Source organism: Macaca mulatta, chromosome 3 (assembly GCF_049350105.2).
Source record: "Macaca mulatta isolate MMU2019108-1 chromosome 3, T2T-MMU8v2.0, whole genome shotgun sequence".
In the NCBI taxonomy this organism is placed as follows: domain Eukaryota; kingdom Metazoa; phylum Chordata; class Mammalia; order Primates; family Cercopithecidae; genus Macaca; species Macaca mulatta.
Genome location: NC_133408.1, coordinates 81,080,342 through 81,108,255, shown reverse-complemented (window position 1 = coordinate 81,108,255; position 27,914 = coordinate 81,080,342). Strand labels below are relative to the sequence as shown.

Sequence of the window (27,914 nt, the reverse complement as noted above, 5' to 3'; positions counted from 1 at the left end):
GGTTCTTCTGACAGTAGTGACAACTAGCAAAAAAGAAGACAGACATGGAAGCCACCGGTCAGCATCCACCTTCAGTAGGTGAATGGAGGGTAAACTGTGGCACATCCAGAAGACGGGGTGTTGTTCAGCTGAAAAGAAATGAGCTATCAAGCCAAGAAATGACAGGGAAGAAATTTAAATGCATATCATCAAGTGAAGGAAGCCCATCTGAAAAGACTACACATGTATGATTCCAACCCTACGGCATTCTGGAAAAGGCAACACTATGAAGACAGTGAAAAGGTCAGCGGCTGTCGGGGTGCAGGAGAGAGAAGCGCAGCACAGAGGATTTCTAGGGCAGCGAAACTACTCCGTACGGTACTGTCATGGTGGACGTGACTTATGATGCACCTGTCCAAACCCATGGAATGTACAACACTCAGAGTGAGCCCTAACGTAGACTGGGGACTCATCAATACTGACTCACCAATTCTAACAAACGCGCTGTTCTGGTGCGGCGATGCTGACAGCAGGAGAGTCTGTGTCTGTGTGTGTGAATATGTATGCGTGTGTACACGTAAGCACATGTGTGTGAGCCCTCAGTTCTTTCTCCTCAATTTTGCGGCAAATCTGAAACTGCTCTAAAAATAACATCTTCTCATTTTAAAAACCATTTTAAAAGCTGTCAAACATTAACACACACACAAACACACATACACACACACACACACACACGGCAAACATAGGTGGAGACCTGCAATCATCTGGCAGAATCAGACTCTCACTTCGTCCTGTTGGGCTGCAGGCAGAAGCTCCCTGCAGACAGCAGGCTGCATCTGGGTCCAGCTCTGTGCACGGCCGAGAGCTACACTCAGGAAATGTCTGCTGAGCTGGCTGGCTTAAAAATTAACTGCCCCCGCCCTTAGAGCAAGAAGTGGGGAGGGAGGAGGAGGGACGCCCGTGTAAACATTCACTGAGATGGCAGAGAGAGGCAGAGCCCGTGCTGGCCGCGTGAGCTGGGGCAGGACCATCGCAGGCTTTGGCAAGAGGTGCAACTGCTGAGTCCCAGCCCTGTCACCTGTAAGAGGGAGCAGAACAAGCCTCCTCAGAGAGAAGTGTGACGAGTAAATGACAGAGCACATCTAAAGCACTCGGCAGGGTCCTGCAGATCCCTCAACAGCGCTAACTGAGTGGTCTTCCTTCTGCACAGGATGAACAAGGCGAGATGTATCTCATGACACCCCTAAAAATCCTATGCTCAGATGAAGAAGCTGAGTTCAGGGGGAGCAACCATGCTTCCTGAAGCTATCGTAGAGGGTACAAATAGGAGCAGGAAAGAGATACACTCACAAACAACAAAAGAGCTTTCACACACAGGGCCAGGGATTTTCCTTTTGGTTATGCAAAATGTATTGGTCCTGGCTAGGCTCAGTGGCTCACACTGTAATCCCAGCACTCTGGGAGGCCAAGACGGGTGGATCACTTGATGTTAGGCATTTGAGACCAGCCTGGTCAACATGGTGAAACCCCGTCTCTACTAAAAATACAAAAAAAAAAAAAAAATAGCCAGGCGTGGTGGCACACGCCTATAACCCCAGCTACTTGGGAGGCTGAGGCAGAAGAATCCCTTGAACCCAAGAGGTGGACGTTGCAGTGAAAGATCACACCACTGCATTCCAGTCTGGGTGACGGAGGGAAGAAGAAAGAAAGAGAGAAAGAGAGAAAGAGAAAGAGAGAGAGAGAGAAAGAAAGCGAGAAAAGGAGAAAGGGAGGAAGGGAGGAAGGAAAGAAAGGGAGGAAGGAAGGAAGGAGGGAGGGAGGGAGGGAAGGAGGGAGGGAAGGAAGGAAGGAAGGAAAAGAAGGAGGGAGAGAGGGAGGCAGGGAGGATTTATTAGTCCTTGTTACTAACAAATTCAGATCATTCGTTCCCAGTGAAGACCATATGAAAAAAGGCCACTACTTACACCTTTTGGGGAGGTCAAAGCTGACACCCCAACCTTAAAAGCTGTGGCAATGAGCATCGCCAGATTCAGTCCTCCACCAAGAGCCCAGGGAGCACCAACCCTGCTGAAGGTGGGGATGAGAGCCTGCAGCCTCTGTGGCCTGTGTGCTGGCAGGAAAAACAGGCCTCTGCCGTGAGCTGAGTGGAGCTAGCTGGTGGGATGCTGGAGAGTGGAGGCTCTGGGGCCACAGACAGGGTAAAGTCTGGACATGGAAGGTGAAACAGGCTCAGAGAATGCAGTAACCGAGAGCTCAGGATCAGCAAAGCAGCGGCTCCCACAGCCTCCCTCCTTGTGCACAGGTGAGAAGGTCCAAAACAGACACACACAGCTGCAACAGCGGAGGCCCCGGCAGGGTTGCAAAGAGCTATGGGAACTGGGGAGAGATACTGTCCCTGCTCAGTGTCTTGTGGGAGGACTGGGAGTCTCGGACAAGATGCCACGGACGTAAGATGAGCAGAGCCTTCATGGGGAAGAAGAGGCCTGAGCCATGCGGGAGTCAGAGAATTCTCAGGCATCACTTCGTGAGAGAGAAACAGAGAGGCAGCCCAGGAGAAGTGAGCCCCAAGCCAAGCGGGAGAGACGCTCAACCCGTGTTTTAGAGAAGTTGGCCCTGGAGCTGGAGTTCACAAGAGGCATAGTAGGTTCTGTAGGCATATGAGCAAGGTGGGCTAGAGTCACCCACACAAACCTCAGCTCCATTTCTGATACGTGAAGATGGTAAAGCACCAAAAAGAACACATGGAACAGCAAAAATCAGAGCTTTGAAATGCAACACCCATGAATTCTGGGCCTCAGAAGCCAAATGACAATAGGCAAGTTGTTTCATCTCCCTGGGGTCTCCAGGTTTTTCATCAGACAATGGGGAGAGGGGACTGGACAAGTCAGTCCCTGGGACCCAGCAGTCCCGTATCCCACTGCACGGCAGCTGCTGCTCTTAGCATGCAGAGTAGTGATCTGAAGATGAAGGTTAACTGCCAGACATAAGTTAATGGTTAAAACTTATCAGTTAGGCCACTGAGTGTCTGTAGACGCCCAGCATGAATGTCTAGGGACAGTTTCTGAAGAAGTCATAAACTCTAGTTCCTGTGTTTTCCATGGAAGGGGACCAAGTCTTTGCCCTGGGCCTGTCTGGTGGAAGTGACAAAGCTCCTACATCAACCGCAGCCAGGACATGGGGATCCCTGATGGGAGAGCCCAGCAAAGGCCCCCAGGGCAGCAGGCGATGAGGGCAGCAGGGGGTTCCGCTGACTTCCCCAGGACCTCCTGTAGTCTCAGCTTAAAAAGAGCAGCAAGTCTATCACAAAGTTCTCTCCCTCAACCAGCAAGCTGGAGAGCGGAGGAAGGCTCCTGGCTTGGCAACTGCCCAGACGGAGCACCGGGACAGTGGAAGAAGACGCCAAGGCCACCTGCAGGAGCTGAGAGGCTGGACAAAGCCTGGGACCTCTCTCCTCTTGCTGCATTCTCCTTCTACAGACTCAGCAACACCAGCACTCCTGTACTTTATACCCAAGAAGGGCGCAAACCAAGGCATGTGCAGAGACAGAAACGGTGAGCTGGACCTTTGCAGCCAGGCTGCAAAGGCTGAGGATGAGCCAGGGGGTCTGAGAGCATTGGAGCCCAGGTGGCAGGAGGTTCTGTGTTTTTCCTGGATTAAAGCGGTAGCTGCGCATCAGGACCCCCTGCAGGGTGTCTCCCCGACATTACTCCTGTGCGTGTTCCCCTCGCTAACTCTTGCGTGTGGTCCCAACGTGGGGTCTTAAGTTTACAAAAAAATTATCTGCAGGTCCATTTCACCTCTGATGATTCAAGATGATACTCAATACCCTACACAAAGCACAACTCTAAGGAGCAGACGCATCTGCAAGTGGGCAGAGGCGGAAGAGGCATCTCACCATGATGCAAGGCTGCAGGTTTCAAGGATGGGATGCCGGTGCCTCCATCTGCTTGCCTAAGCTCCACAGAACCTCCCCTTCATTTCCTTTACAGGGGCACCATCTGCCACCCTTTCCTCCCCCTTCTCCCCTCCCCAACATCTGCTTTCCTACAACTGCTTCACTTCTCCTACTTCCTTTTTCACTCTTGCCAGTAAGTCAAGTGATAGCCAGGAAAAAAGCAAGTCACGATGCCCACACGGCTCATGTGGCTTAAATGAATAAGCACTGCATTCCAGGAAGCCAAACAGCCGAAATCCCAAACTTTCAAGTGATTGCACATACATTATTTGACTTCCCTAAAACTTAAATAAGTATTGTAACCAACAGCTAAGAGAAAGTCATTGTTCTGTTTATTGCAGGAAGAAAGTGAGGCTCAGGACCTATCTAAGTCCATGTGGGCTGCTATACCAAAATACCGGGAGGCTTATAAACAACAGAAATATACTTCTCATGGTTCTAGAGCCGGGAAGTCCAAGATCAAGGTGCCAGCAGATTCAGTGTCTGGTGTGGGCCCTTCTCAGGGTTCATAGAGGTTGCCTTCTTGCCATGTATGCACATGGCAGAAGAGGTAAGGGATCTCTCTGGGGTCCCTTTTATAAAGGCACTAATCGCATTCATGGACACTCCACCCTCGTGACCTAATCATCTCCCCAAAGGCCTCCACTTCCAGCTACCATCACCTTGGGGGTCAGGTTTCAGCACAGGAATCTGGGGGAGACACAAACATCAAGACCATAGCAAGGGGGACTAGAAAGTCTTCGGGAGACAAAAAGCCCCACTGGGATCCAAGCCCGGGTCTCTGCCTCCATCCACCCACTGAGCTGCATGGCCTGACCTGAGAGGATTTACTGTCCAATGGCTCAAGAAGAGAGTGACAGCAATCTTTTGGGGCTTCTCAAAATGTCCCAACGATGGCTCTGCCTCCCTGCCTGAGCCCCCAGCTGCTGTCTTGGTCCCCATTTCTGCAGGATGGTTCCTCCACATCGTCAGAACCACAGAAGAGGCTCCAAGGGCCTGGACGGGAGGAGCCTGTGACAATGTCACTGACAGCAGCAGATCAACAGCTGTGGCCTTTAGCACCACCACACAGTAGCCACATGCTCCAGGGTGTGTGTGGAGCCTGTGGACACAGGCACAAGTGCTCCCACAGAGAGGGGAACACCGTCAAGGGGGTATAACACAGCACATGCTACCACCCAGTCTCGGGTCTGATGCGAGACCTAAGCGTATGTGCTGAAGCAAGGCTTCATACTCGCCTGAGGAATCTGAGTGCAGCGTCTAAGGAGCCCACTGGGCGATATACGTGAACACAGTAATCAAGGACTCAAAACCCAAGTGCAATAATGTGGGAGAAGCCACAGCCACATTCAGTTCCTGGAAGACTGAGCCGCTCCCTTAGCCGCGTGCCCTGCAGGAGCCGCTGAGGAGTTATGGCCCTCATATCCCCAACAACGACAGCATTATATTTTTGGAATGAGAAGGTGCTTTGTTATTGCCGGGGGCTTTCTCCCCTGTGGTTCAAAGCTGTATTATCAAAAAATGAACACGGATATATTTCCCTGCACTGTGATCTGATAGGAATGAGAGCTTATCCATCCCTCAGCAAACTGCCAATTGCTGCCGTTAGAAATCCCATATTCAGTCATAGTTAAGGATTTTGGAATACACTTTGAACCAAAGAATTCAATCCCTTAAGCAGCTGGCGGCAGGCCTCATTTAAGAAATGGAAGGAACAACAGCAGGCTCATCTCTGCGGCTGTGGCTCAGAGGTGTCTGGGCCCGCAACACAGTCAGGACAAGCAGCCCACCCCCTCATCCTACTCTGCAGTCGACACAAGGTGCAAGCAATGCGGACAAAGGCAACACACAACAGGGGTGAGGGACAACACATCCCAGTCCTCCTAGGGGAGGGGGAACCTCTCCACGTCTGAAATACTCCCCCAAAGGCACTATCTTCCCCACCCACCACTGTATTCAGAAGCACTGCTCCCACACCACTAAAGGTGCACAGTACCCTGGGAAAGGAGCCTATCTGTGGACAAAAAACCTCAAATAAACCACGGTCGGAAATCAGCTATGCCTAGGAGTGTGTGAACAAGAAACGCCTACTCCTCTGGGAAAGGGGAAGCCCTCTCCAGAGCAGGATGGAAAGCAAGAGCAGAAGGGCTCCACATAGCACCCAGGAGGCCCGAGAAGCGCACCCACGTGACATCTGGAAGAGGCAGCCAGCAAGGAGGTGTGGCCAGGTCATAGGGGCTGCTGGTCTGGGGTTCAGGAAGTGGGCAGCAAGGCCCCTGTGCCATCCTCTCTGCTCCTGCACGTGCTCAGCATTCTCCATAACAAAGACTTTAAAAAGAAAAGTATCTTGGGAAAAAAGAAATAGGGCTATACTAGTCTAGTTCTTCCAACTTTGTGTGTATGTGTGCGTGTATTTGTGTGCATGCCTACGCGTATGTGTGTGTGTGAGCACAAATGTGTTTGGGTGCATGTGTATTTATGTGCGTGCACATGTGCATATTTATGCATGTGTGTGTTTGTGTATGCCTGAGATCGGGAGGGTCGGGGAAACCAGCCCCCCTAGTCCTCACATGGAAAATAGACCCACGTGCAGTGAGTTCATGGTAACACGAAGTCAGCTTCCAGCATAGCCTTCCACTTGGAGCCCAAGGCAGGGCTGGAAATGATCAAAACAGCTGACCCATGAGGTCTGTAACAGTAGCAAAATCCCAAGACTCTAAAACTCTTCTTCCCTGGACCTACAGCCATGAGGACAACCTGTCAGGACACCTATGGAGCCCCCATAGGCAGGGCCAAACAGTAGATGGGGCAAAACACTGCTGCCACCCCGACTGCAGACCCAAATCATACCTGGGGATTCCGTAAGTACAGTCACCATCCCCAGGAGATCTGAAGGTTCAGGCACCAAGACAAGGTAGAAAACCACATGCTTCTTCCTTGGGATGTCTGTCACTTCCCACACGGCTCTTCCAGGCCACCTCACTTCCCCACTCACCAAAACCCTAAGCCCTACAGGACATAGCCAGGCCTCCTTTGGTCACAGAGGCCATCGGGCAATTTAACCTCTCCAGGCACTCACAAACCTCAGTGAACATCACTAAACCTTACTCCAGGGTTCCCAGGTTTCCATGGCAGCTGAAAACCCCAATCCATCTTGCACAACTATCTCCATCATGAGGCAGAAAAGTCCCCAGGCCAGGGGAATGCCCTGGACCTCCCTGCTCCTGCCCTCTCTCCCCCGAGAGGCAATATGACAAGGCAGTGAGAAACCAGGTACCGTGTACCACTGAGAAGGAGCTGTTGATGTGGCCAGGGGACAACTATTGAATTCTTATCTGAAATCAAATTCTTAAGAATTATTTTCTATGATTAAAACTGTGGATTTCAAAGCTCTTTGGTTTATTCTTGAGATGAAAGGTATATACCATATCCCAGCCCTGGCTTTCCTAAAGAGTTTTCTTCCCGTGGCTGCAGTCCAAAGAGGCCCCCCCCACCCCACACATATAATTCAATGAAGGCCAACTCAGCTATAAAAAGTCCCACGGGAAAGCAACAGAATGCTTACCTTGGCTTCACATTTCTTGTGGCAGGAATACTTGCAGGCTGGAAGAAAAAAAAAAAGAGAGAGAGAGAGAAAGAATGTGTGTCAAGCAGTCTCTCTAGCAAGAATTCTTAAATCTCCAAACCCTCTCAATCCTTCAAAGCCTCTAGCTTGAAGATCCCATGGGTGGCCTCTCTCTGGCATGAGGGAGATTTTTACATATGACACATGGCAGTGTGGACAGAAGGCAGTGAGGACATGGTGTGCAAGAGCCAAGTTACAATTGTTGTCTGTTAGCAACAGCTCGGGTGGCTCAGGTGGGAATGTCTTGGGAGCAGGGTCATGAGCAGATTGGTTTTTCAAGGGATATGTACATCCAGCCAAACTGGATCCCTAAAGAAGAATAGTGAAGTTCAGCAGCAGAAAGCATTCGTGTGTGCCCAGAAATTACAGCTGATCCCTGAAAAAAGAAGAGAAACTGGAAAATGCCCCTTAAGAATCAGAATTTAAAGTGTCCATGAAAGACTGGATTAGAGCCTTTAAATTTGTGAGAAAGTCGTGCATCTGGATTTCGGAACTGCTTCCACTTCCGGCCAACCTGAGAACTGACTGTCAGAATAAATTCATGTCTAAATTCCTATAGAAGAATCCTTCCAGAGGGGTCATTGTGTGAACGAAGCGAGTCCTGTGTCCCTTCGGAGGCCCTAACAATGCGATGCGGAGCTGGAACCAATGCAGATTTCACAGGCCCTCCTGCCCAGGGGCTGCAGCTGTGATGATGAGGCATAAACCTCCCCGTGACCACCACAGGCATGCTGCAGGCAGGCCTTGCAAGACAGGGAAAGAGAAATGAAGCAACAGCACCGAATAATCCCAGCACAGCCTCCTGTGCCAGCTCCAAGGGAGCGTCAGGTACATGACCTCCCTTCCCTCACGTTTGCCAGCCCACAGAGATAGCTGTGAGAGGAGGGAAAGACACTTGGGTTGTGGAACAGTGACCAAAGCCTCCTATCCAGGCTCTGCCCCTCTAGCTGGGTCTCTGTTTCCTCCCACGGAGCTATTATGGGTCAAATGGAATCCTTCAAGGGACCTTGCTTTGAAACTGGAAAGTAATGTCCACAGGGAGAAGTGCGTGGAACCTGAAGACCAAGGCCTCGGAAGTCAGAGAGAGGGGCCCCACATCCCAGCTCTGCGTGTTGACGCCCTGTGAATTTAATCAATGTCTCACTCCCCCTCCTGCACTCTGTTTTCTACGACAAAAGGTCAAAAAGGTTTGTGTAGGGTTGAATGAGGATGAAACAGATAAAGTCACTTGCCCACTGCCTAGCAGTTATTAGAACTCCAGTAGTTGCCGGGCGCGGTGGCTCAAGCCTGTAATCCCAGCACTTTGGGAGGCCGAGGCGGGCGGATCACGAGGTCAGGAGATCGAGGCCATCCTGGCTAACACGGTGAAACCCCGTCTCTACTAAAAAAAATACAAAAAACTAGCCGGGCGAGGTGGCGGCGCCTGTAGTCCCAGCTACTCGGGAGGCTGAGGCAGGAGAATGGCGTAAACCCGGGAGGCGGAGCTTGCAGTGAGCTGAGATCCGGCCACCGCACTCCAGCCTGGGCGACAGAGCCAGACTGCGTCTCAAAAAAAAAAAAAAAAAAAAAAAAAAGAACTCCAGTAGTTACAGCTAGGTCGTTATCTTTGTATGATCTATTTTTTTGAATTGCTGAATTGTCTTTCTATGCCTCTGAGGTTTGTGAGATTATTCCCAAAGACATGTATTTATCCTACACCTTCTAATGGGCAAAACACACAAAGGTGATCAGTGATTTTCAAATCAAGAGAGACTCGCCATTGGGAAACAAGGGGCTTCCACACAAGAGTAAAAGTCCGGACAGAAACCATCCCCGGCAGAGGCCAGCACGAAGGACTGAGATAAGGAGAAGGGCGGTGGGCAGGCCTCTGGCCTCTGGCTGAGTGAGAGTCAGGGAAAGAATTCTGCTCACACACGTCTACCAGCATGTCACAGGACCATGACATCACGCAGCAGTCAGCCTTCCAGATGGCCCGGGTGACCTCAACTCATGGCCCCCATGCCGGTGTGTAGCCCCCTCCCACAGTGAATCAGCTGGGCTGTGTGACAGTGCAACCTGGCAGAGGGGATGCTGTGTGACTTTTGTGGCTAAAAGGCATCATGGCTTCTGTCCTGGTCTCCAGGATCACTCATTCTGAGGACAGCCAGATGCCATGTTGTGAGGACACTCAAGCGGGAGAGGCCCCCACGGAGAGGAACTGAGACTTCCCACCAACAGCTGGCCCCAGCTTCCCAGCCATAGAAGTGTGCCACCTCGGAAGCTGGTCTCCAACCCCAACCAAGCCTTCAGATGGTGCAGCCTCTCCAGAGACCCTGAACCAGAACTGCCCAGTCACCTATGTCCCAAATTCCTGATCATTGACATAGTGGGAGATAACAGATTCTTATTGTTATGCTAAGGTACTAACTTTGGGGGTCATTTGTCATGCAACATGCCAACTCAACACAAAAAAAGGGCCCTGGTCAGTACAAGGGTGGCACTGGTATGATACATCCATGGTGGGTGGCCTACCTCGGCCACCAGACAGTCATCCGCATCGTAGGGCAAAATCATTAAATTCAATTATCATAGTGAAATCGTATAAACTGCCCATCAGCTAAGACTGCAATCCTCAGAGGAATGGCCATTGTTTCTGGTATGTAGACAAATGACCCTCAAAGTTTTACAAATGTTTAGACTAAGACTTTATACTCGATTGCCAGGAGCATGGGTAATCCTCAGAGTAGCAAGTCCACTGTCAATCTATCTGTGGCCCAGCTCTGGTCAGCACTGCACCAGGCAGCATACAAGATACTTTCCTGTATGTTACTGCACTTGCTCCTCGCAAGCACCTCTCGGGGAGAAACTGTAAGGATGTCTCAGTCAAGGCGGCAGCCATGGTCCATGAAGATGGGACTCCAGCCCATCTGTACATCAAGTTCAGTGTTTTCATCCAGCCGTACTCTCCTTGCCTTTCTGACATATTACAAAGTATGAATAGAAGAGTGCCCAGGCCCAGCTTCCTATCCTGCCACCCACAGGAGACGTCCCCCTGCCTGCCCTACCCCAGTCTGCCCTAACCTTGCCCATGCCAACCCCAGCTCCTCATTCACGCCATCCTGCACCCACCTCCCCTCCTGGGCCCAGCTCAGCTGCCTCTGTGCCTGAATTCACACCCTTCTGTGCCACTGACCCATCATGGCAGGTCATCATGGCTTGTCATATCATGATGATTTCCCTGTGTCCATCTCTCCCAATGGGCTGCAAGCTCATCAAGGGACAGCGTCTCTGTTGTGTATGACCAGGGTCTCACAACAGCAGCACTAACAGGAGTGACAGGCAGCTGATACTTTCAGCACCTAAAAGCTTGAACTGCATGGGTATTAGCAAATTTCCACCACACCCTGGAAAGAAGCTACCTACCTTCACCTGGTTTACTAATGTGAGATGAGACTGAGGATTCATGGGCAGGACAACTGTGTCCCAATCCCGACCTGTTCCAGGTATGCTTTCAGAAGCCCATAGCCAGGAGGTCCACGCGCTGTGGAGACCTCATTACCTGATCACCGTTTAGGGACTCGGGGCTGTGAAGGTGTTGGCCACAAGGGAGGCTCCAAACAGTGGAAGAATTTCACACCAAAATCCATCTCCGAAGCACACAGGCCCGGAAGACAAAATGTATGTGTTCTTTTTGACCCTCAGCCACACGGACCCATCTCCTTTTTGAAACAGCACTTGTGTGAGCTGTCAGCTAAACTAGCCACCTTCTCAGGGAATGTCATTTTTATTTGAAAGAACTCCCAGCAGACAAAATGTGGTTATTCAGACTCGAGTGCTTGTCATTTTCTCAAAAATGAAGTGAGTCTGTCATCATAAACCCATGTCAAAATTTGAGATTTCAAGTGAAAATTAGAATTTTAGAAGACTTGTACCAGGCCAGGCACGGTGGCTCATGCCTGTAATCTCAGCACTTCGGGAAGCCGAGACGGGCGGATCACTTGAGGTCAGGAGTTTGAGAACAGTCTGACCAATACAGTGAAACCCCGCCTCTACTAAAAATACAAAAAATTAGCTGGGCATGATGATGCATGTCTGTAATCCCAGCTACTTGGGAGGCTGAGGCACAAGAATCGCCTGAACCCAGAAGGCAGAGGTTGCAGTGAGCAGAGATCGCGCCCTGGGTGACAGAGTGAGACACTGTCTAAAACAAAAAAAAGAAAAAAAAGACTTGTACCCATCACCAGAGCCTAACAACTCCTAGGACATTTCTGTTAAATCAACAATAATATTAACAAATGTGGGGATTTTCCTGAGACTGTATAACAAATATGTCAACATTTCAAAGTTCTGAGTAACTGTCAGTAGACCAATAATTTCCAAATAGCCAGTGCGTGGTGTTCCACACTGGGTAAAAGATGCACTTGGTGTGCAAGACAGGCCAGTGGATTTTAATAAAACAGAGTAGGAAAAACTCTACCAATACACTTTCAGATTCCACAGTGAAACTGAACTTTAAGCAATTGTCACTTGAGTTTTGGTGTAGAATCAAAATGGAATATCTACAATGGCCTGAAAAGCCTGTTAAAATGCTTCCTTTCCCAAGTAGATATGTTTATGGGGCTAGATTATCTTCAACACTTCAAACCAAACATTGCAGAAAGACTACATGCAGGGGAACCAGCCTCTTGATTAAGGCTGCATAACAGAATCACAAAACAATGCTCCTCCTCTCGCTTTGTTGTTTTCAAACATACAGTCATTTTTTATTAAGCTTATGTTCATTTTAACATATAATTGGTTCATTACCGTTGCTTTTAAATGACTTAAATATTTTTGATATTCATCAGTTTCCTATTTCTAATAGGATAAATCGTGATGAATACAAACCACACCGACAGGAGCCCTTTAGGGTCTTCTGGGACCCTAACAGTGGGTGCCTGAGACCCGCAGCACGAGGGCAACTCCGTTCATTCTCCTTGCCTGAGGCTCTCAGAATGGGGTAAGGACCCAATTTTGACCAATAGAAAGGTAAGTGAATTCTCCCACGGGCTTCTGGCGAAGGCCTTCCCACTCCTATGAACGAAGCAAGAGAATGAAAATGCCTCAGCCTCTGGAACTTGCCCCTCTGAGCACAGAGCTGGACCCATAGGAGGAACCTGGAGAACTCAGGGTGCAGAACTGGAGCCCAGGCACACTGCTGGGAGCCCACTAGCCGCCGCACCTCCCCCTGCAAAAGACACATGCCCTGCTGACTGGGAGAGGCTCCATCCACGCAGCCCATTATTGGCTGCCACCGTGCCTTCCACAAAACTCCACGTACTTTAGACGCCTTGTTCCACCTGTCCCCACAGGGACCAGGAAGAAAGGCACATTCTCGCTCCGTTGTACGAACAGCAAACTGCAGCACAGAGCAGAGGCTGCCAGCTCTGGGAGGCAGAGCAGGTTAAGCAGTGACGCCAGCTGCCAGCCCGGCTCTACGGGCGCAGAGCCCACCTCCCAGAGCTGGACTGGAATACTCAGTGAGCTGGTGTGCAAAGGCTCTTCTGTGCCTGGTGCAAGAACTGGAGCTCCACATGTGTGAGCCCACTAAAGCAAACATCTACCATGAGCTACACACCAGGACCAGGAGCAGATGTCCAGGGGCCTCAGGAGCTGAAAGTCTGATGCTCACTCCAGCCCCTCACCAAGGATCCGCGCCAGTCATGTCCCCTCTGGCACCCATTTCCCCTTCTGTAATTAGGAGTAGAACAGGGTGATAGCCAAGATTCCTCTCTGCCATGAAAAAAAAGTTTACCTAAGCAATAAAAAGATAAAATTATATATATATACACACACACACAAAATATTAGGTAGCTACTGAAAAATTATGATCTCAAACTATTTCACATGTGAAAGTTCTTGTAAAAGGTAAGGCTAACAGATATATAGCGCTCTGTGATGCATGAAATAAACTTTGTGAAAGACAGATATATGTGGTGGCCTCATCCATAGGAGAGAACATGACACTGGAGAGAGACACCACAACTCAGACAGAAAGGAGGAGCCAGACAATAAAACTGGGAAAACTGGTTACTCCATGAAAAACATCATAAAATAATAACATAAATACCATGAATTTTAGATGCATCAATCATAGAACTGATTCAGAATTGGAAAAGCTGAAATCAGTATTAGAATAAAATATCAGAGAACATCTTTGTGACCTTGGAGAAGGGCAAGCATTCTAAAACAAGGAACAAGAGCATGAACTAAATGAAAAGAGTAGATCGGAAGAAACCAAACATTACAACTTTTGCGTGACAAACAGGCCATGAAAAAACTTACATAAGCAACTGACTGGAATGTTTGCAATGTACAAAGTGGAAAGATAAGAAACTGACCTTTTCTGAGGACAAACGTCATTAAAAATTGGCAAAGTTCTGCCTAATATCACATATAAGATTTAGTATTCATAATGTAGTGAATTCTTAGAAATTAAAAAAAAAGGCCGGGCGCGGTGGCTCAAGCCTATAATCCCAGCACTTTGGGAGGCCGAGACGGGTGGATCACGAGGTCAGGAGATCGAGACCATCCTGGCTAACACGGTGAAACCCCGTCTCTACTAAAAAAATACAAAAAAATTAGCCGGGCGAGGTGGCGGGCGCCTGTAGTCCCAGCTACTCGGGAGGCTGAGGCAGGAGAATGGCGGGAACCCGGGAGGCGGAGCTTGCAGTGAGCCGAGATCGCGCCACTGCACTCCAGCCCGGGTGACAGAGCGAGACTCCGTCTCAAAAAAAAAAAAGAAATTAAAAAAAAAACTGATTTTTAAATTTTTTAATTTTCAAAATGTTATTTATTTTTTTTCTTTTTAGAGATGAGGTCTCACTCTGTAACCCAGGCTGGAGTACAGTGGCATGACCATAGCTCACTGCAGCCTCAAATTCCCAGGCTCAAGCAATCCTCCTGCTTCAGCCTCTAGAGTAGCTGGGACCACTGGCACGTGCCACTGTGCAGGCCAATTTTAAAATTTTTTGTAGAAATAGGGTCTTGTTTTGTTGCCCAGGCTGGTCTCGAACTCACAGTTTCAACAGATTCTCCCACCTCGGCCTCCCAAAATACGGGGATTATAAGCATAAGCCACCTCACCATACCCTAAAATAATATAATTTTTAAATAAGCAATGAGCAAAGGATTTGAAAGGCTATTTTGCTAAGTAAACAGAAAATGCTGCAGGCAGCTTTTCTGTATCTTTTTAGATGTTCAATCTCATGTAATCACCAGATGAATGAAAAACATAATAAAAAGGAGACATCACTTTTCATCTATCAACTTGCAAAACTGAAAAGCTGAAAAATCTCAAGTGAGATAGTCGATGACATGCCATGAAAGTAGGCTCCACCAAAAGCATTTTCCTGTGAAGAGCCTGTCCCTTCTCCAGCCCAGCTTACCCTCCGGCATCTGAGCGGGTGTGTGGCAGGCCCCTTCTCATGGCTTTGCCTGAACACTCAGCTCCACAGCTGACAGTCTGCAAATCACACATCAGCTCCCTTGTCAGACGAGGTTTCCAGACTCATGTTTAAGAATCCTGGCTCCCGCTGCAGCAGTTACAGCCCAGAGCTGTCTGGCTTGCAAACGCCCAACATTTTTATATGTTGTCTTGGAACTGCTATTCTTCACAACGTCTCCACGAGCCTTGGGAATCCAGGCCATTGTCTTACAGGGTTGTCAGAATCTTTTATACAACACTCCACACATATTGACGAAGTTATAAACAAGCCTGTGAGTCACCCTCTCCTTCTCTTCGCTTCAACTGTCAAGTTTGCCAGCCTCTCTGTGTCCCAGTAACAGGCTCCACGAGGCAGGAGGGGAGTGACTGACCCACAGCGGGGGACCGCCAGACAAGGCCTGCCCAATGCCCACATTCACTGCTCGGCCCCGTGACCCCATTGTTGCCTTGTTAGTCTTAAATAACTACCGTGTTCTCCTGGAGTCCTAATACTGCACCTGGCCCAAAGCAAGTGCTAAAAAACACACACCTACAAACCTGCCCATCTATCTCCAAACTTTTATCTGTAATCACTTAGTGTATTGCTGACTGTGATGGACTCAAAGACAGGACACAAAACTCTCATCTTTCTTTCCTAGCAGGTGCTTAATAATGTTGGGTTAACCAAGTGGAATAACCCATTACCAAACCTTTCTTACAAAACTCCCTTCATCCCATTTTCCCTCTGGTCTCCTTTCTCAGCTTTCTCCTTGCTTCTTTTCTCCTTTCTCCTTGCTACCTTTCTCAACTCTCATCTCCTTTGGGCCTTCCCTACAGCTGTCTCTCTTGTGCAGCACTTCTTTATTCTGTGCCAACCTGTCCCATTCCATGCTAGTCTCTCTGATTCTATTAGATCACTATTAGATTCCGGAAAACCATCTCTCAAATGGGGAGCATTTCCGCATGGTCTGACCTTGGATCCTCCCTGGATCTACCTTCTTCCAGGGACCAAGTCCCACAAAACTTGTAACTTTGGGGGCTCAATCTACTCAATTCCAGAATGCCAAGACTCACCCATAACAGCACCTTCCTCTGTCCTCTGTGAAATACAACCAGTTTGGGATATTGGTGGCAACTGGACCATGCTAGGCCACCCAAGGGAACTCAGTGACATATAGTGAGAACTGGTTGCCTCTGAGTCCTAACTGATGGTATGGGCACACCAACAAGGTTTTGAGCAGTATAAGAAAAACCACAACTGGACACTTAACCCCATTGCTCAATGTCATTTCTATCTTTTCTTTCCCTTACTTAAAGTTCCAGGTTTTGAGCAGTATAAGAAAAACCACAACTGGACACTTAACCCCATTGCTCAATGTCATTTCTATCTTTTCTTTCCCTTACTTAAAGTTCCAAGAGTAGAGATAATAGGGCCCTTACACGTTAATATAACAGTTTTTAAAACATGAAGTGTTTTCTTCCAACTTAACCACATATGCAATTTGCATTTAACTAGGAGGTTAAAATGTGAAAGTCAGGACCTGAAAGTCCAAGAATGAGCCAGAAAATGAATGGTAAAAAGACTGGCCTGCATCACAGAATATGCCCCTAACTGTTCCCCATCTATCATCACCATCAGTATCATCACGATCAACATCATCATCACAGTCGTCACCACTGCCATTGTTACTATCACCATCAACTGCACTACCACTATCACCATCACCAGTCACAGCACTATCATTACTGTCATCACCATCATCATCACCATCATTGTCACCATTCATCAGCATCGTCACCATCACCATCATCACCACTGTCAACATAATCACAGTGCCACTGTTACCATCAACCACACCATCACCATCACCATCAATTACACCATCACCACTCACCATCACCATCATGATCATCATCACCATCACCATCTTCACCAACATCACACCATCATCATCACCATCCCCATCAACACCATCGTCACTAATATACCATCATCATCAATTACGCCATCATCCACCATCACCATCATCGTTACCATCATCACCATCAATTACAACATCATTATCAGCATCACCACTGTCACCCTCATCACCATCACTAACAACATCATCATCACCATCGTCATTACTAACACCATTGAACACTTTCTAGAGCTCCCCAGTGTTCTTTGTATTTCATGTGTATTTACTCTGCTATTCCTCACAATGACTCTAAGCAGAAAGAGGAAGAGCAGGAACACTGGCAGGCTGTCTCCACCATCCACCTCACCTCCACCATGCTCTGCTGCTTCCCCAGAAATAAGCCAAAGAAAGAACACCTCTACCAAAACGTCACATCACTGTGATGCATGATACTTACATAATCTATGTAAAGGACATACCTTGTTGTCTCTAGATAACATGTACACAAAGGAATCAAAATGCAAATGTGTATGACATACGTGAATTATAAGTAGAGAACACTATGAAACTGTCGATTTGGGGAGTGGTATCTATATAGTCTATTGAGAAAGAGAAAATCCTAGAGATTAACTACTCTGACATACAAATTGTAAAGATCACAGCACTGAGGAACAGAAATAGGGTGCAACTGTCCAGGGCCACAGCTTCCTGTGGAGCAGCCCATCCCTGACTCTGCCGGGCTCCCATCTACACTTGCAGTGACTGCCAGGATCCCATCTCAACTCAAGCAGTGTCCTCCCATCCTGCCTCTGCCTGTCTACACCTGCAGTGACTGTCAGGACCCCATCTCAACTCAATGAGCTTTAGCGTCCCCATATCCTGCCTCTGGCCCAGTTACACCCACAGACCAGCTCCCGGCTCCAACTCAGTAAGCAGCACCCCCTACGCTGCTAGTGCCCCATCTACACATGCAGCAGCATGTTAAGGAGCTGGGCCAGGTCCATACTCCTCCTAATACGCTGACAAGAGCAATGGCTAAAATGATTCCCTGTGAAGATAAACACACACACACAAATAAAAATCTAGTTCATGTGGGTCGGGCACAGTGGCTCACGGCTGCAATCCCAGCACTTTGGGAGGCTGAGGTGGGTGGATCACCTGAGGTCAGGAGTTCGTGGCCAGCCTGACCAACATGGTGAAACCCCATCTCTACTAAAAATACAAAATTAGCCGGGCATGGTGGTGTGCGCCTGTAATCCCAGCTACTCGGGAAGCTGAGGCAGGAGAATCACTTGAATCCAGGAGGCGGAGGTTGCAGTGAGCCAAGACCACACCATTGCACTCCAGCCTGGACAATAAGAGCGAAACTCCGTCTCAAAAACAAACAAACAAACAAACAAACAAAAATCTAGTTCATGTGTTGTATCCCAATTCAGCCTGGTATACTTACACAGGCTCTTTTTCCTTCACAGTGTCATGGGGTGTGCCAATTCTATGGTCCTACTGGCGCCTGGCCAACACTGACTGAAGACAAGAGCGCCCAACCCTGCAACAGAAACTCTGCTGTGCTGTTTTCCTGGATGGTCTCCACAAGCCCCTCTTCAAATCACACTCATCTTACCAGGGCCACCAGCCACAGCGTCCTGAAGCCCCACTCTTGACAAAAGAAACCTAGAGGAAAGGTGTCATTACCAATCTTTACCCAGGAAGGCTACCCACAGGGCAAGCCTCAGATAAGTCTCGTCGGGAAAGGGAAGGGGAAGAACTCACCCACAGGGACCTTCACCACCTCCGACAAACCAGATGTTTGTAAATTGCAAAGCTAACCACAAGTTAATACTCACCAAACTAAATACTTCTACCTTTTATTCCCTCCTTAATTCCACTGGTATTCATTAACACCCACAACTGAAACATTTTGTAAGCCTATAAATATGTCCTGGACACCTACGACAGGGCAGAACCTGATCTGGACCTGGATACGACTGGAAACACAGAAAATGTTCATGAATGTACACTGCAGTGCAAGAGGAAAGGAAAATCAACAGGAACCGTGGATTCTATCAGGATGACCTGAGGTACAGGAAAGTAACTCCAGGAAAGTGCAGCGGGAGCCTAAAGGTGGAGGGAGGGTTCCACACTCATTTATGTATCGGAGGTCAAGAAAAGTCTGAAGGGACAAGAAGAAAAATGGCAGCAGATGGGTGAGAAGGTGACAGGGCGCTGGGCCACACAGCCTCAGGGAGGCCAGCACCCAAAAGACACTATAAAATTAATTGTTGAGGGCATCAACCAATCAATAATCAATCAATCAAGAATCAGTCAACCAAGATAGTCACTCTCACAAACTCCAGTACTTGCACAACAGGCCTTTGTGGCAGGTTGACTGGGGTTGTGGAGACCCCAAGGCTCTTGGCTGCACCCAGCCTGCCTCCCACAGCACCATTTCCTCAGCCAGGTGCCTCCCAAAAGGGAAGTCAAACCCTCCAGACTACCCTCTGTTGGACACCAGCCCAGGAATGGGGATAAGGCTCAAGATGCTCCCATTCGAGCGAGAGCAGCCCTCTCTGTGTGCCCGCGCGGCACAGGCAGCATTCGATGTCACCGCAAGGTGCCTCCGCCCATGTCACAGGGCGGCCATCTCCACGTTCTTATCTATTTGCTGTTCTCACTCTCTTCACAGATCCTCACCTCCCCACGCCAGATCTGCCCAAGAACACTGAACCACACTTCAAGACAACAGCCCCTAAAACTCTTGAAGTTTTTATCCCCAGATAATTGGTTTTACTCTTTCTCTCTCATTCTTTCCACATAATATGATTTTATTTTCTCGAAAAATAATCGTTGAGGCCAGGCACAGTGGCCGACACCTGAATTCCCAGCACTTTGGGAGGCGAAGTTGGCAGGCTCATTTGAGGTTACGAGTTGGAAAACAGCCTGGGCAACAGTAAGACCCCCATCTCTACAAGAAAGAATATCAATCAATCAATCATTGTTATCCCCCTCAAGGGATTCTTATCATATGGGCACGGTTCACGTGCTCAGACATGAATCTGATCCTCACACAACCCCTCGATGAGTTTCAGTTATTGTCCTCATGTGGCAGACCAGCAAACTGAAGCACAGGGAGGCAGTGGAACTGAGGTCTGAACTCACATCAGCCTGGCTCTGGAGATCACAGGCTTAACCTCTGAGCCTCTCAGAAACCAATCAAGGTGGCCTTAATCTTCACGAATAGGACACTGAATCGGCTGTGGCACTGACTACTGTTGATGAAACATACAGGAGCTGACAGAGTCCTTTTACGTCCCTTGACTCACACGTTCCTCCGAAGAGCCTGTGAGCAGGGCCAGCCAGGCCTCACTGCCCACTTCACAGTCCGAAGAATCAAGCCCAGAGACAACGAGACCCACTGGGGCCCGGCGTGCTGCTTCGTCTCGGGGAGGCAGCTCCCATCCCTAACATTACTTACATAATCTATGTAAAGGACACACCTTGTTGTCTCTTTACCTTGCTGTCAATATGCCCCCCATTTAAGATATCCCCCCCAACACAAGTCACGTGTAGAAAGGAAAATGTCTCTGCATCTCCATCAGATATTCAAATGGATCATATTATAGAATACTGCAAAATGAAAGGAAAGAAAGAAGACGGTACCGATCCCTCAAAAACATCCGAAGTCTAACTCAGGAAACCCTCTTAAGTACTTGTCTACTTCAAATACATGTTTGGAAGGAAACAAGTCCCCCACCTCACTCGGTGTGTGAGCAGACCCCAGCAGTGGGGCCACTCATCACCATGTAAACCAGGAGCACCCTCCCAAGAACCCCAGGTCCCCCCCACACACGGCTGTGACTGTCCAGAACTTCTTTGTCCCTCACTGGCCCAGCAGCCTGGTGGGAGTTGTCCACCTGTGTGTGGGTGACCAGCAGCTAACACAGTAGGCGCCTGACGCATGTTGGCCACAGTGAGCCGGCTGGAGGGGCGAGGGTGATATGGGAGCCTGCCTGTCCACGCTCACCCTAGGTTAGGGGCCGCCTGGCTGAGTCACGTGGAGGCCAGGTTTCGACCCCATCCTCTGAACAGAGCTCCTCACATTTCTTAACATTTCAGGTCTGCCAGTGTCCCAGGGTTGCTGATACCCGCGTTGGCTCCTTGAAGCACAGCACTGCCCCGTCCCTGGCTTCGATGACGTGGAATCAGAAGTTGCCACGCCCAGGCAGACCTTGAGCACCCAGAGAGCAGCATTACATCCATCTGAATAAACCAACAGAAAACAACCCCATAACTTAACATAAAATTCCAGATCACAGTTACTGCAAAACAAATACTTGGATTTATGAGCTTGACTACACTGCTCAGTGAGTTTTAAAAATCAAAATCCACCAGCACAATCAACTAACATAACCCAGACATCCCTGGCATGCAGAAACCTCAAATCCTGACAACCCAGACCATTGAGAAACATCTGGGAGGGGTCCAGGCCGTCTTCCCAGCCACAGAGTTAGAAAACAGGAAGGATTTCAGTCAAAATCCACGAGTAAAGTCCATGCGGAGGCGGCTGAGAAAGGCGATGCATTGCAACAGGGGAGCAGAATTTAGAGACAGGGAAGTGCTACTTCCCATCGGATAACCACCATTGACCAGAAATTACTCAGATGAAATTTGGCCTGGGCGCCTCCTCCCGCTTTGGAGCTTCTGGAAGGTTACATCATGTTGCCACCTCTTCGGATGGGGAAAGTCTGATGGGAGGGCTAAGATCAGTGCCCGGGTGGGGGTCAACCCCAGGGTGGGGCTGGGCTTGGCCTCAGGGTGAGGGACTCACCACCTCCAATCGTTCTGGAAAGAACTTTGGAAATAACATCTGCAGCCATTTCACATGGATTTGCCACAGAAGAACTGATCAATGAGCCAGGTGTTTATCGGCACAAATTCATCTGGATTGTCATGCAGCTTACATTCCCTGTGCACCTACTGGGTTGTAGGCCCTTTGCTGAGACTCAGGATACCCAAGAGACAGCAGTGCATCACATCATAGCAGGGGCAGTCAGCCCAGGGGAGTATACAGATTCATAAACAAATGATCAGGACTTGGCAAGTTCCTCCATGATCCTGACAATGTCCACACTCCCTGCCCCGCCGATCTTCCCAGAATTGCCTGTCCTTCCTCTGTGCCCCCAAGGAGGCTGCAAATATCTCTGATAAAGCACTCCTCACACAGGATCCTGCTGCTGCTCACAACTCCAGCCCACTAGACTCCGAGCCCTTCGAAGCCTTCATCACCATGGGCATCGCAATGCACCAGCCACCGCACCTGCTCAGTAAAAGTGTGCTGGTGAGGGTTCACCCTGCAAGACAAGACAGCACTCCACTTTGGGACGGAGGTGTCTGCTCTGTGCACGGGCACCTGGTGAACAACACAGAGCCAGTCCCTCATGCCTCCTGGGCTCCAGCTGAGGGCAGAGAATCACTGCCCCAGTGAACATCCGGATGGCTAGCTAGTCACTGGCCTTGGATAGTACCAGAGGGAAAAGGGCAGATGCTAGGGGACACAGTGACAGGGCAGGGAGGCACCTTCCTGAGGACCTGGCGCTTGAGCTGAAACCTAAAGGATGAGGGGCAGCAGACAGAGCAGTGCCGTTCAACAAAAGGTCAAAAATGAGCCCTGTGCAGCCGGCCTTTCAAAGCACCTGGGGGAGTCAGGAGAGACCAAATAAGGAAGGCACAGCCTCAAAAGGGCCACCATGAGGATGCAGGCACAGGTTCTTCCCACTGGATGGTTTACGGTTTCCCAGAGCTGTTCTCTGAGTACAAACAGGAAAGGCGCGGAGAGGCAAACAGGAGAGTGGATCTCAAAGGCATCCCAGCCTGGCAGACAAAGGGCCAGATCCAGGGAAGGTGGGTTAGGAAGGAGGAATGGGAGGTTTGCAGGGCAATGGAGATGGGGGCCCAGCCTTCAGGAAGAAGGCCAGCAAGGGCGGAGCAGCAGGTAGGGCTGGGAGCCGGAGCCTGGCCAGGGGCTCTCCCATTCATTGGATCTGGGTTACAGGTATCAGCAGGGATGGGATGCCTGCCCCCCAAAAATGGGGACACCATATCCCCCTGCCTCCTCAGAGGCAAGCAGGATCATAGATTTGTTGCTTGGATTAAGTTAGAAAACTAAACCCTCCGTGCATCAGCAGCCTTTGAAGGCCAAGGGCTCTCGACGGGTGACATTCCCTGGTGTGTCTCCCTAACACATTTCAGATCTGCCCGCCTCTGAGTCGTAAGCCTCTGCACTGGTAGTCAGCCCCACCCACACCCCCAGGCCAGCCTCTGTGTAACTTTCCATCCCCCAGAACTCCTGCTCTGATGATGGGGGCTTATCTCAGCTGCCTCAGCTTGCACCATGACACCTGTCCACAGGGCACCTTGGCCTCAACAGACCACGGCACCTCAGGCTTGGGAGCATCCTCGAACACCTCTTGGTCTCTAGCACACATATTAACATAACTGAAAAAGCTAATGAAAACAATCATGTCTAAAAGACTTCTGAAATATGGAATCCTGTATGTTTTTTAGAAAGAGTTTCTATTGTTTATTAATATAATTCCTAGAGTTATGTGCACAAAAACATGACGTCTCTGTCAGTTTGGGCTACCATTTAAAAATTACCCCAAACTAGGTGGCTTATAAACACTTGCTTATTTCTCACAGCTCTAGAGGTTGCAAGTCTAAGTAAGGTCAAGGCACCACAGATGCGGTGTCTGGGGAGGACCCACTTCCTGGTTCGTACATGGCGCCTCCTTACTGCATCGTCACATAGCCAAAGGGGCAAGGAAGCTTTCTAGGGTCCCTTTCATAAGGTCCCTAATCCCACCCATGAGGCTCCACCCACATAACATAATCACCTCCCCAGGGCCCCACCTCTTAATGCCACCATCCCATGGAGGGTTAGAATGTCAACATAGGAATTCCGGGGAGACACAAACATCCTGACCGTAACACAGGGCACACATGGGGCAGTTCCAAAACACTATCCCACAGAAAGACGAAGGCAGACACTTCTCTAACAGGAGAAGTCCTCAGCATCTCAGTGCACACACGCCCAAGGGCACAACACTCACCACGTTCTAAAGCCAACAGCACCAGAAACCAGAGGTGGGCGCGTCCCTTGAGTCAGAATGCCTCTGCCTCCAATGATGCCCATGGCTGCTGTTTCCTCCCAATGCCTCCACCAAGTGCCTTGACTGGGGGTCCCTCCTCGCGGATGGAGCCTGCAAGTGCTCCCTGAAGGGTGGTGGCCTTCCTTCCTCCAGAAGGGGAAGGTTTCTTTCATCTGGGTCGGCTCCCCGTTCCTTCTCCTGATAATGGGCCTCCTGCCATGAACTCAACACGACATGCAGCTTCCCAAGCCTACCACATCCTTAGCTTCTGCCAGTTCTCTCTGCAAAGAGCAAATGGCTGCTTGCCACCACTAACCACAAAGAAAGGACCCAGGGAACCATGGGGACAGTCCCTACTGAAGCCCACCAGGCCAGAGGGCTCAAGGCAGAAGAGTTTCACCACACGGAACTGATAAGAGGACAGCAAGGAGTGAGGGAGGAATTCAGACACACACACACAAGAACACACATGCCTGCACTGCATGCACCCAGGCTGGAAAGGTGAGCACGACTCACCACACCACCCCCAGCACTCACAGCCAGCAAGCTCAGGGCAACTCTTTGGGGAGAAGCTGAACCAGCGCCTTCTGAAAAGGGGGGGAACATCCAGGGTGCGGTGCAGTGCAGCGCTACCTGCCAGCACGAAGCAGCTGTCTGCTGGGGAGGCGGTGGTCCTGCCCTGCCTCCCTGGCCTGGCACACCAGGCTCTTTCACGTACAACCCTCCCTGACTCCCAACTCTGCACCACTGGGTCTGCATTTTCATGCCCATTTTAGGGTTGAGAAAATGGGCTTCGCAAAAACCTAATGTCCAAAACTGCCCAGGATGTGAGTGGCACACCCAGAACCTGAACCCACATCCTGATCTCTTTCTACTGCCTCTAGCAAGACATCCCATCCCAGCGGAGGGGCCCAGAGCCACAGACAGGGACACAGGGAGAGCAGGTGTCTGTGTGCCCATAACGCCTGCATCCTGGCTGCCCCTGGACAGGAATCAGTCTGAAAAAGGCAATGAGAGCAGCAATGTGGCCCTGCGGTGGAAAGTGAGCTGTGGGGGAGGACGAGGTGAAGAAGAGAGGGATAAACCAGGCATGAGAAGAGGGGTGAAGTCACCTAACATCATAGCTGTCCATGAGTGATTTTCTTCAAGGAATAAAAAAATGTATGTGCCTTTTTTTTCCCTTGTTACCTCCACTGACCAAGAATCTATTTCACCAATAAGAAAAACCAGTGCTACACTGGGTTTCTTGGAGTAGAGGAGCATTAGCCAAACAGGACAGGAGATAACGCTGCACGAGGTGCTGGCAGCCCTATTGCTTGTCCATGTTGAGTACATGCGGGGTCCTCCAGGCCAAGGTGGGCCTCGAATCCTCGGAGGTGACGCTCTAGGTGTCTCACTGCCTTACACCGAAGCTGAACTCCAGAGAGTTCCAAGAGGAGGTGGGAAAGCATCAATACCAACAGAAACCAATAGATGGGTCACAGGGCCACCACACTGGGCCTTGTTCTCACGCGTGCCTGGATGTTGCAAAAAGCCTGTGAAATTTAAACCGTTATCTGGAGAGAGCATGCCTTACTGCATCTTCCTTAACAACCAGATGACACACAGCAAGATAAGCCTGTTGAACATCTTGTCCAGATAGAGCACTATTTATTCTCTTCTCTTTCAAGAACAAAAGCAGCTCCTGTGCGCATGCACGTTTTCTCTGTCTCTATCTCCCTCAAGATAAGATAATGGACGTCATAGAGCAGCTGAACTCTACAAAGTTGTCTGAACAGGAGGGATGCTCTCATGTTCCCTCACTACATGGAATATCTGTGTGCTCAAGCAAATGCATTCACGCAAACGCATGCACACATGCACACACGTGGAATCACAGGTGTGTGCACTGCATGTCCTCATATGCATGAAGTCAATCACGCATGCATGCACTGCACCCACATACTCACACACACTCAGGCACATACACACCACTCTGGCAGGCCTCCTCACCCCTCCCTAGTATTTCTGGCAGGCCTCCTCACTCCTCCCTAATATTTCAAACACCACAAATTTAAAATGCCACAAAACAGAGTTCATTTGGAACCAGAGGATCAATCTGGGGTCCTTCCCTGGCCCTTTTGAGTGTGTGCAACTGCAGGACAGAGGAAGAGACTCAAGTCCCAACCCAGGAAGGCACCAAGACGATGATCCTCCAAGATCAAGAAAGAAGACAGGCTCCCAGCTGTCCAAGACGCACTTGCGCGTTTCACAGATGGAGGCCGTGCTTTCTGCAAGCTCTTCTGTTTCACTGGTTCTATTCACTTTGAAAATAGTCGGCCAGGCACGGTGGCTCAAGCCTGTAATCCCAGCACTTTGGGAGGCCGAGACGGGTGGATCACGAGGTAAGGAGATCAAGACCATCTTGGCTAACACGGTGAAACCCCATCTCTACTAAAAAAAGTACAAAAAACTAGCCGGGCGAGGTGGCGGGCGCCTGTAGTCCCAGCTATTCGGGAGGCTGAGCCAGGAGAATGGCGTAAACCCGGAAGGCGGAGCTTGCAGTGAGCTGAGATCCGGCCACTGCACTCCAGCCTGGGCGACAGAGCGAGACTCCGTCTCAAAAAAAAAAGAAAATAGTCAATACTACTTAAATGGCAGGAACAGAATACTGAAGTACTAAAAAGGATGTCTGAGATAACTCCTCAGTAAACTCAGTTCTCGTTTGTACAAAGGAAAAATTACTCCTCAAGTGGTATAACCAACGCAATGCAGCCCAAGCCACTGTGGTAAGTCATGCAAAAGGCCTCTGTGTCTAAGGAGCTCCCTCACTGGATTACACCTCAAGGATGTGTGATGCAGAGGCTAACCAAACACACATGCGGCATCAGCCACGTGAAGCTACCCACAGTGGGTTTCCTTGAGAGCAATCCCAACACCAGTAACAAAACTAAGTGCCACAACGCTGGCTGTGCACTGTCTTCCGCCCTTGCAGCAGCCCTTACCCTAAGTCCTAGACCCAGAGTGAGGAGACTTTGCCCCTGTTAGGGGCAGGACCAGGACCCAGCTCTGTCTGACCTCCGCCTTTGCTCCTAAATCAGACCTGTCCCCACACAGCACCTGACAGGCAGAAGTCAGTTCATGGGGAACCTTTGGTTGTGCAACTTTGCCAGAGATGTCATCACAGGGTGAGGAAGCGGAAAACAAGCCCACGGTGTCCCTGCTGGTGCCATGCTGCTCATGACAGCTTTCCCAACATCGCCCAGTGGCTCCACGGGCACAGGACCAAGGCTCTCGGATCAACACCAGGCCCTGACAGCTCTGATTCCCAGGCTCTCTGGGCTGCTGGTTTCATGGTTCCAATTCAACCACGACTTTCCTTTTCCTTCTTTTCACACTTGGGAGTCAAAGTTAGAGACCAAAATTTTAAAATATGAGCATTTCTATGAGAATGACATTCGAAGATGGAGAGACTCCTTGGGCTTCTATTTTTGCCGTGTTCCTGAAAAGGCGCAAAGCCCCTACTGGACCCTGTAGGACATGTGGGACACAGAGAGGCCACAATATTTGCCCACAGACATCTTAGAGCAAGCTTGATGGAGGACGCTAGTCCGAGAGCACCGGTGCAATTTCCCATCCCCTTACACCTGCAGGCCCCAAACACAAAGGGCCACCACATTTGGCTGATATGGCCCTCCTGAACTGGACAAGTTACGCAGGGGAATGGCCAGTGACAGGCCATGGCATTCACAGATGACCAAGATATCACCCAGTGCAGTGCCATTTGCAAATATGGGCTTAAAACACAGTGGCTCACACCTGTAATCCCAGCACTTTGGGAGGCTAAGGCAGGAGAATCACTCGAGGCCAAGAGTTCAAAACCAGC

At 49.7% G+C, this 27,914-nt stretch overlaps 1 protein-coding gene across 28 annotated transcripts in view; it reads right to left on the bottom strand.

The window, feature by feature from the left end:
- TNS3 (tensin 3) overlaps positions 1-27,914 on the bottom strand; it is a 308,803-nt gene that overhangs the window by 220,765 nt on the left and 60,124 nt on the right. For 21 of the 28 annotated variants that reach the window (XM_015133583.3, XM_077996802.1, XM_077996781.1 and 18 more), the window contains exon 3: positions 7,500-7,537. The exons of the other annotated variants lie outside the window; for them this stretch is intronic. In XM_015133583.3, the coding sequence (XP_014989069.2) occupies positions 7,500-7,537 (38 nt within the window). The remainder of the gene's footprint in view (positions 1-7,499; positions 7,538-27,914) is intronic. 28 annotated transcript variants of the gene reach the window in all.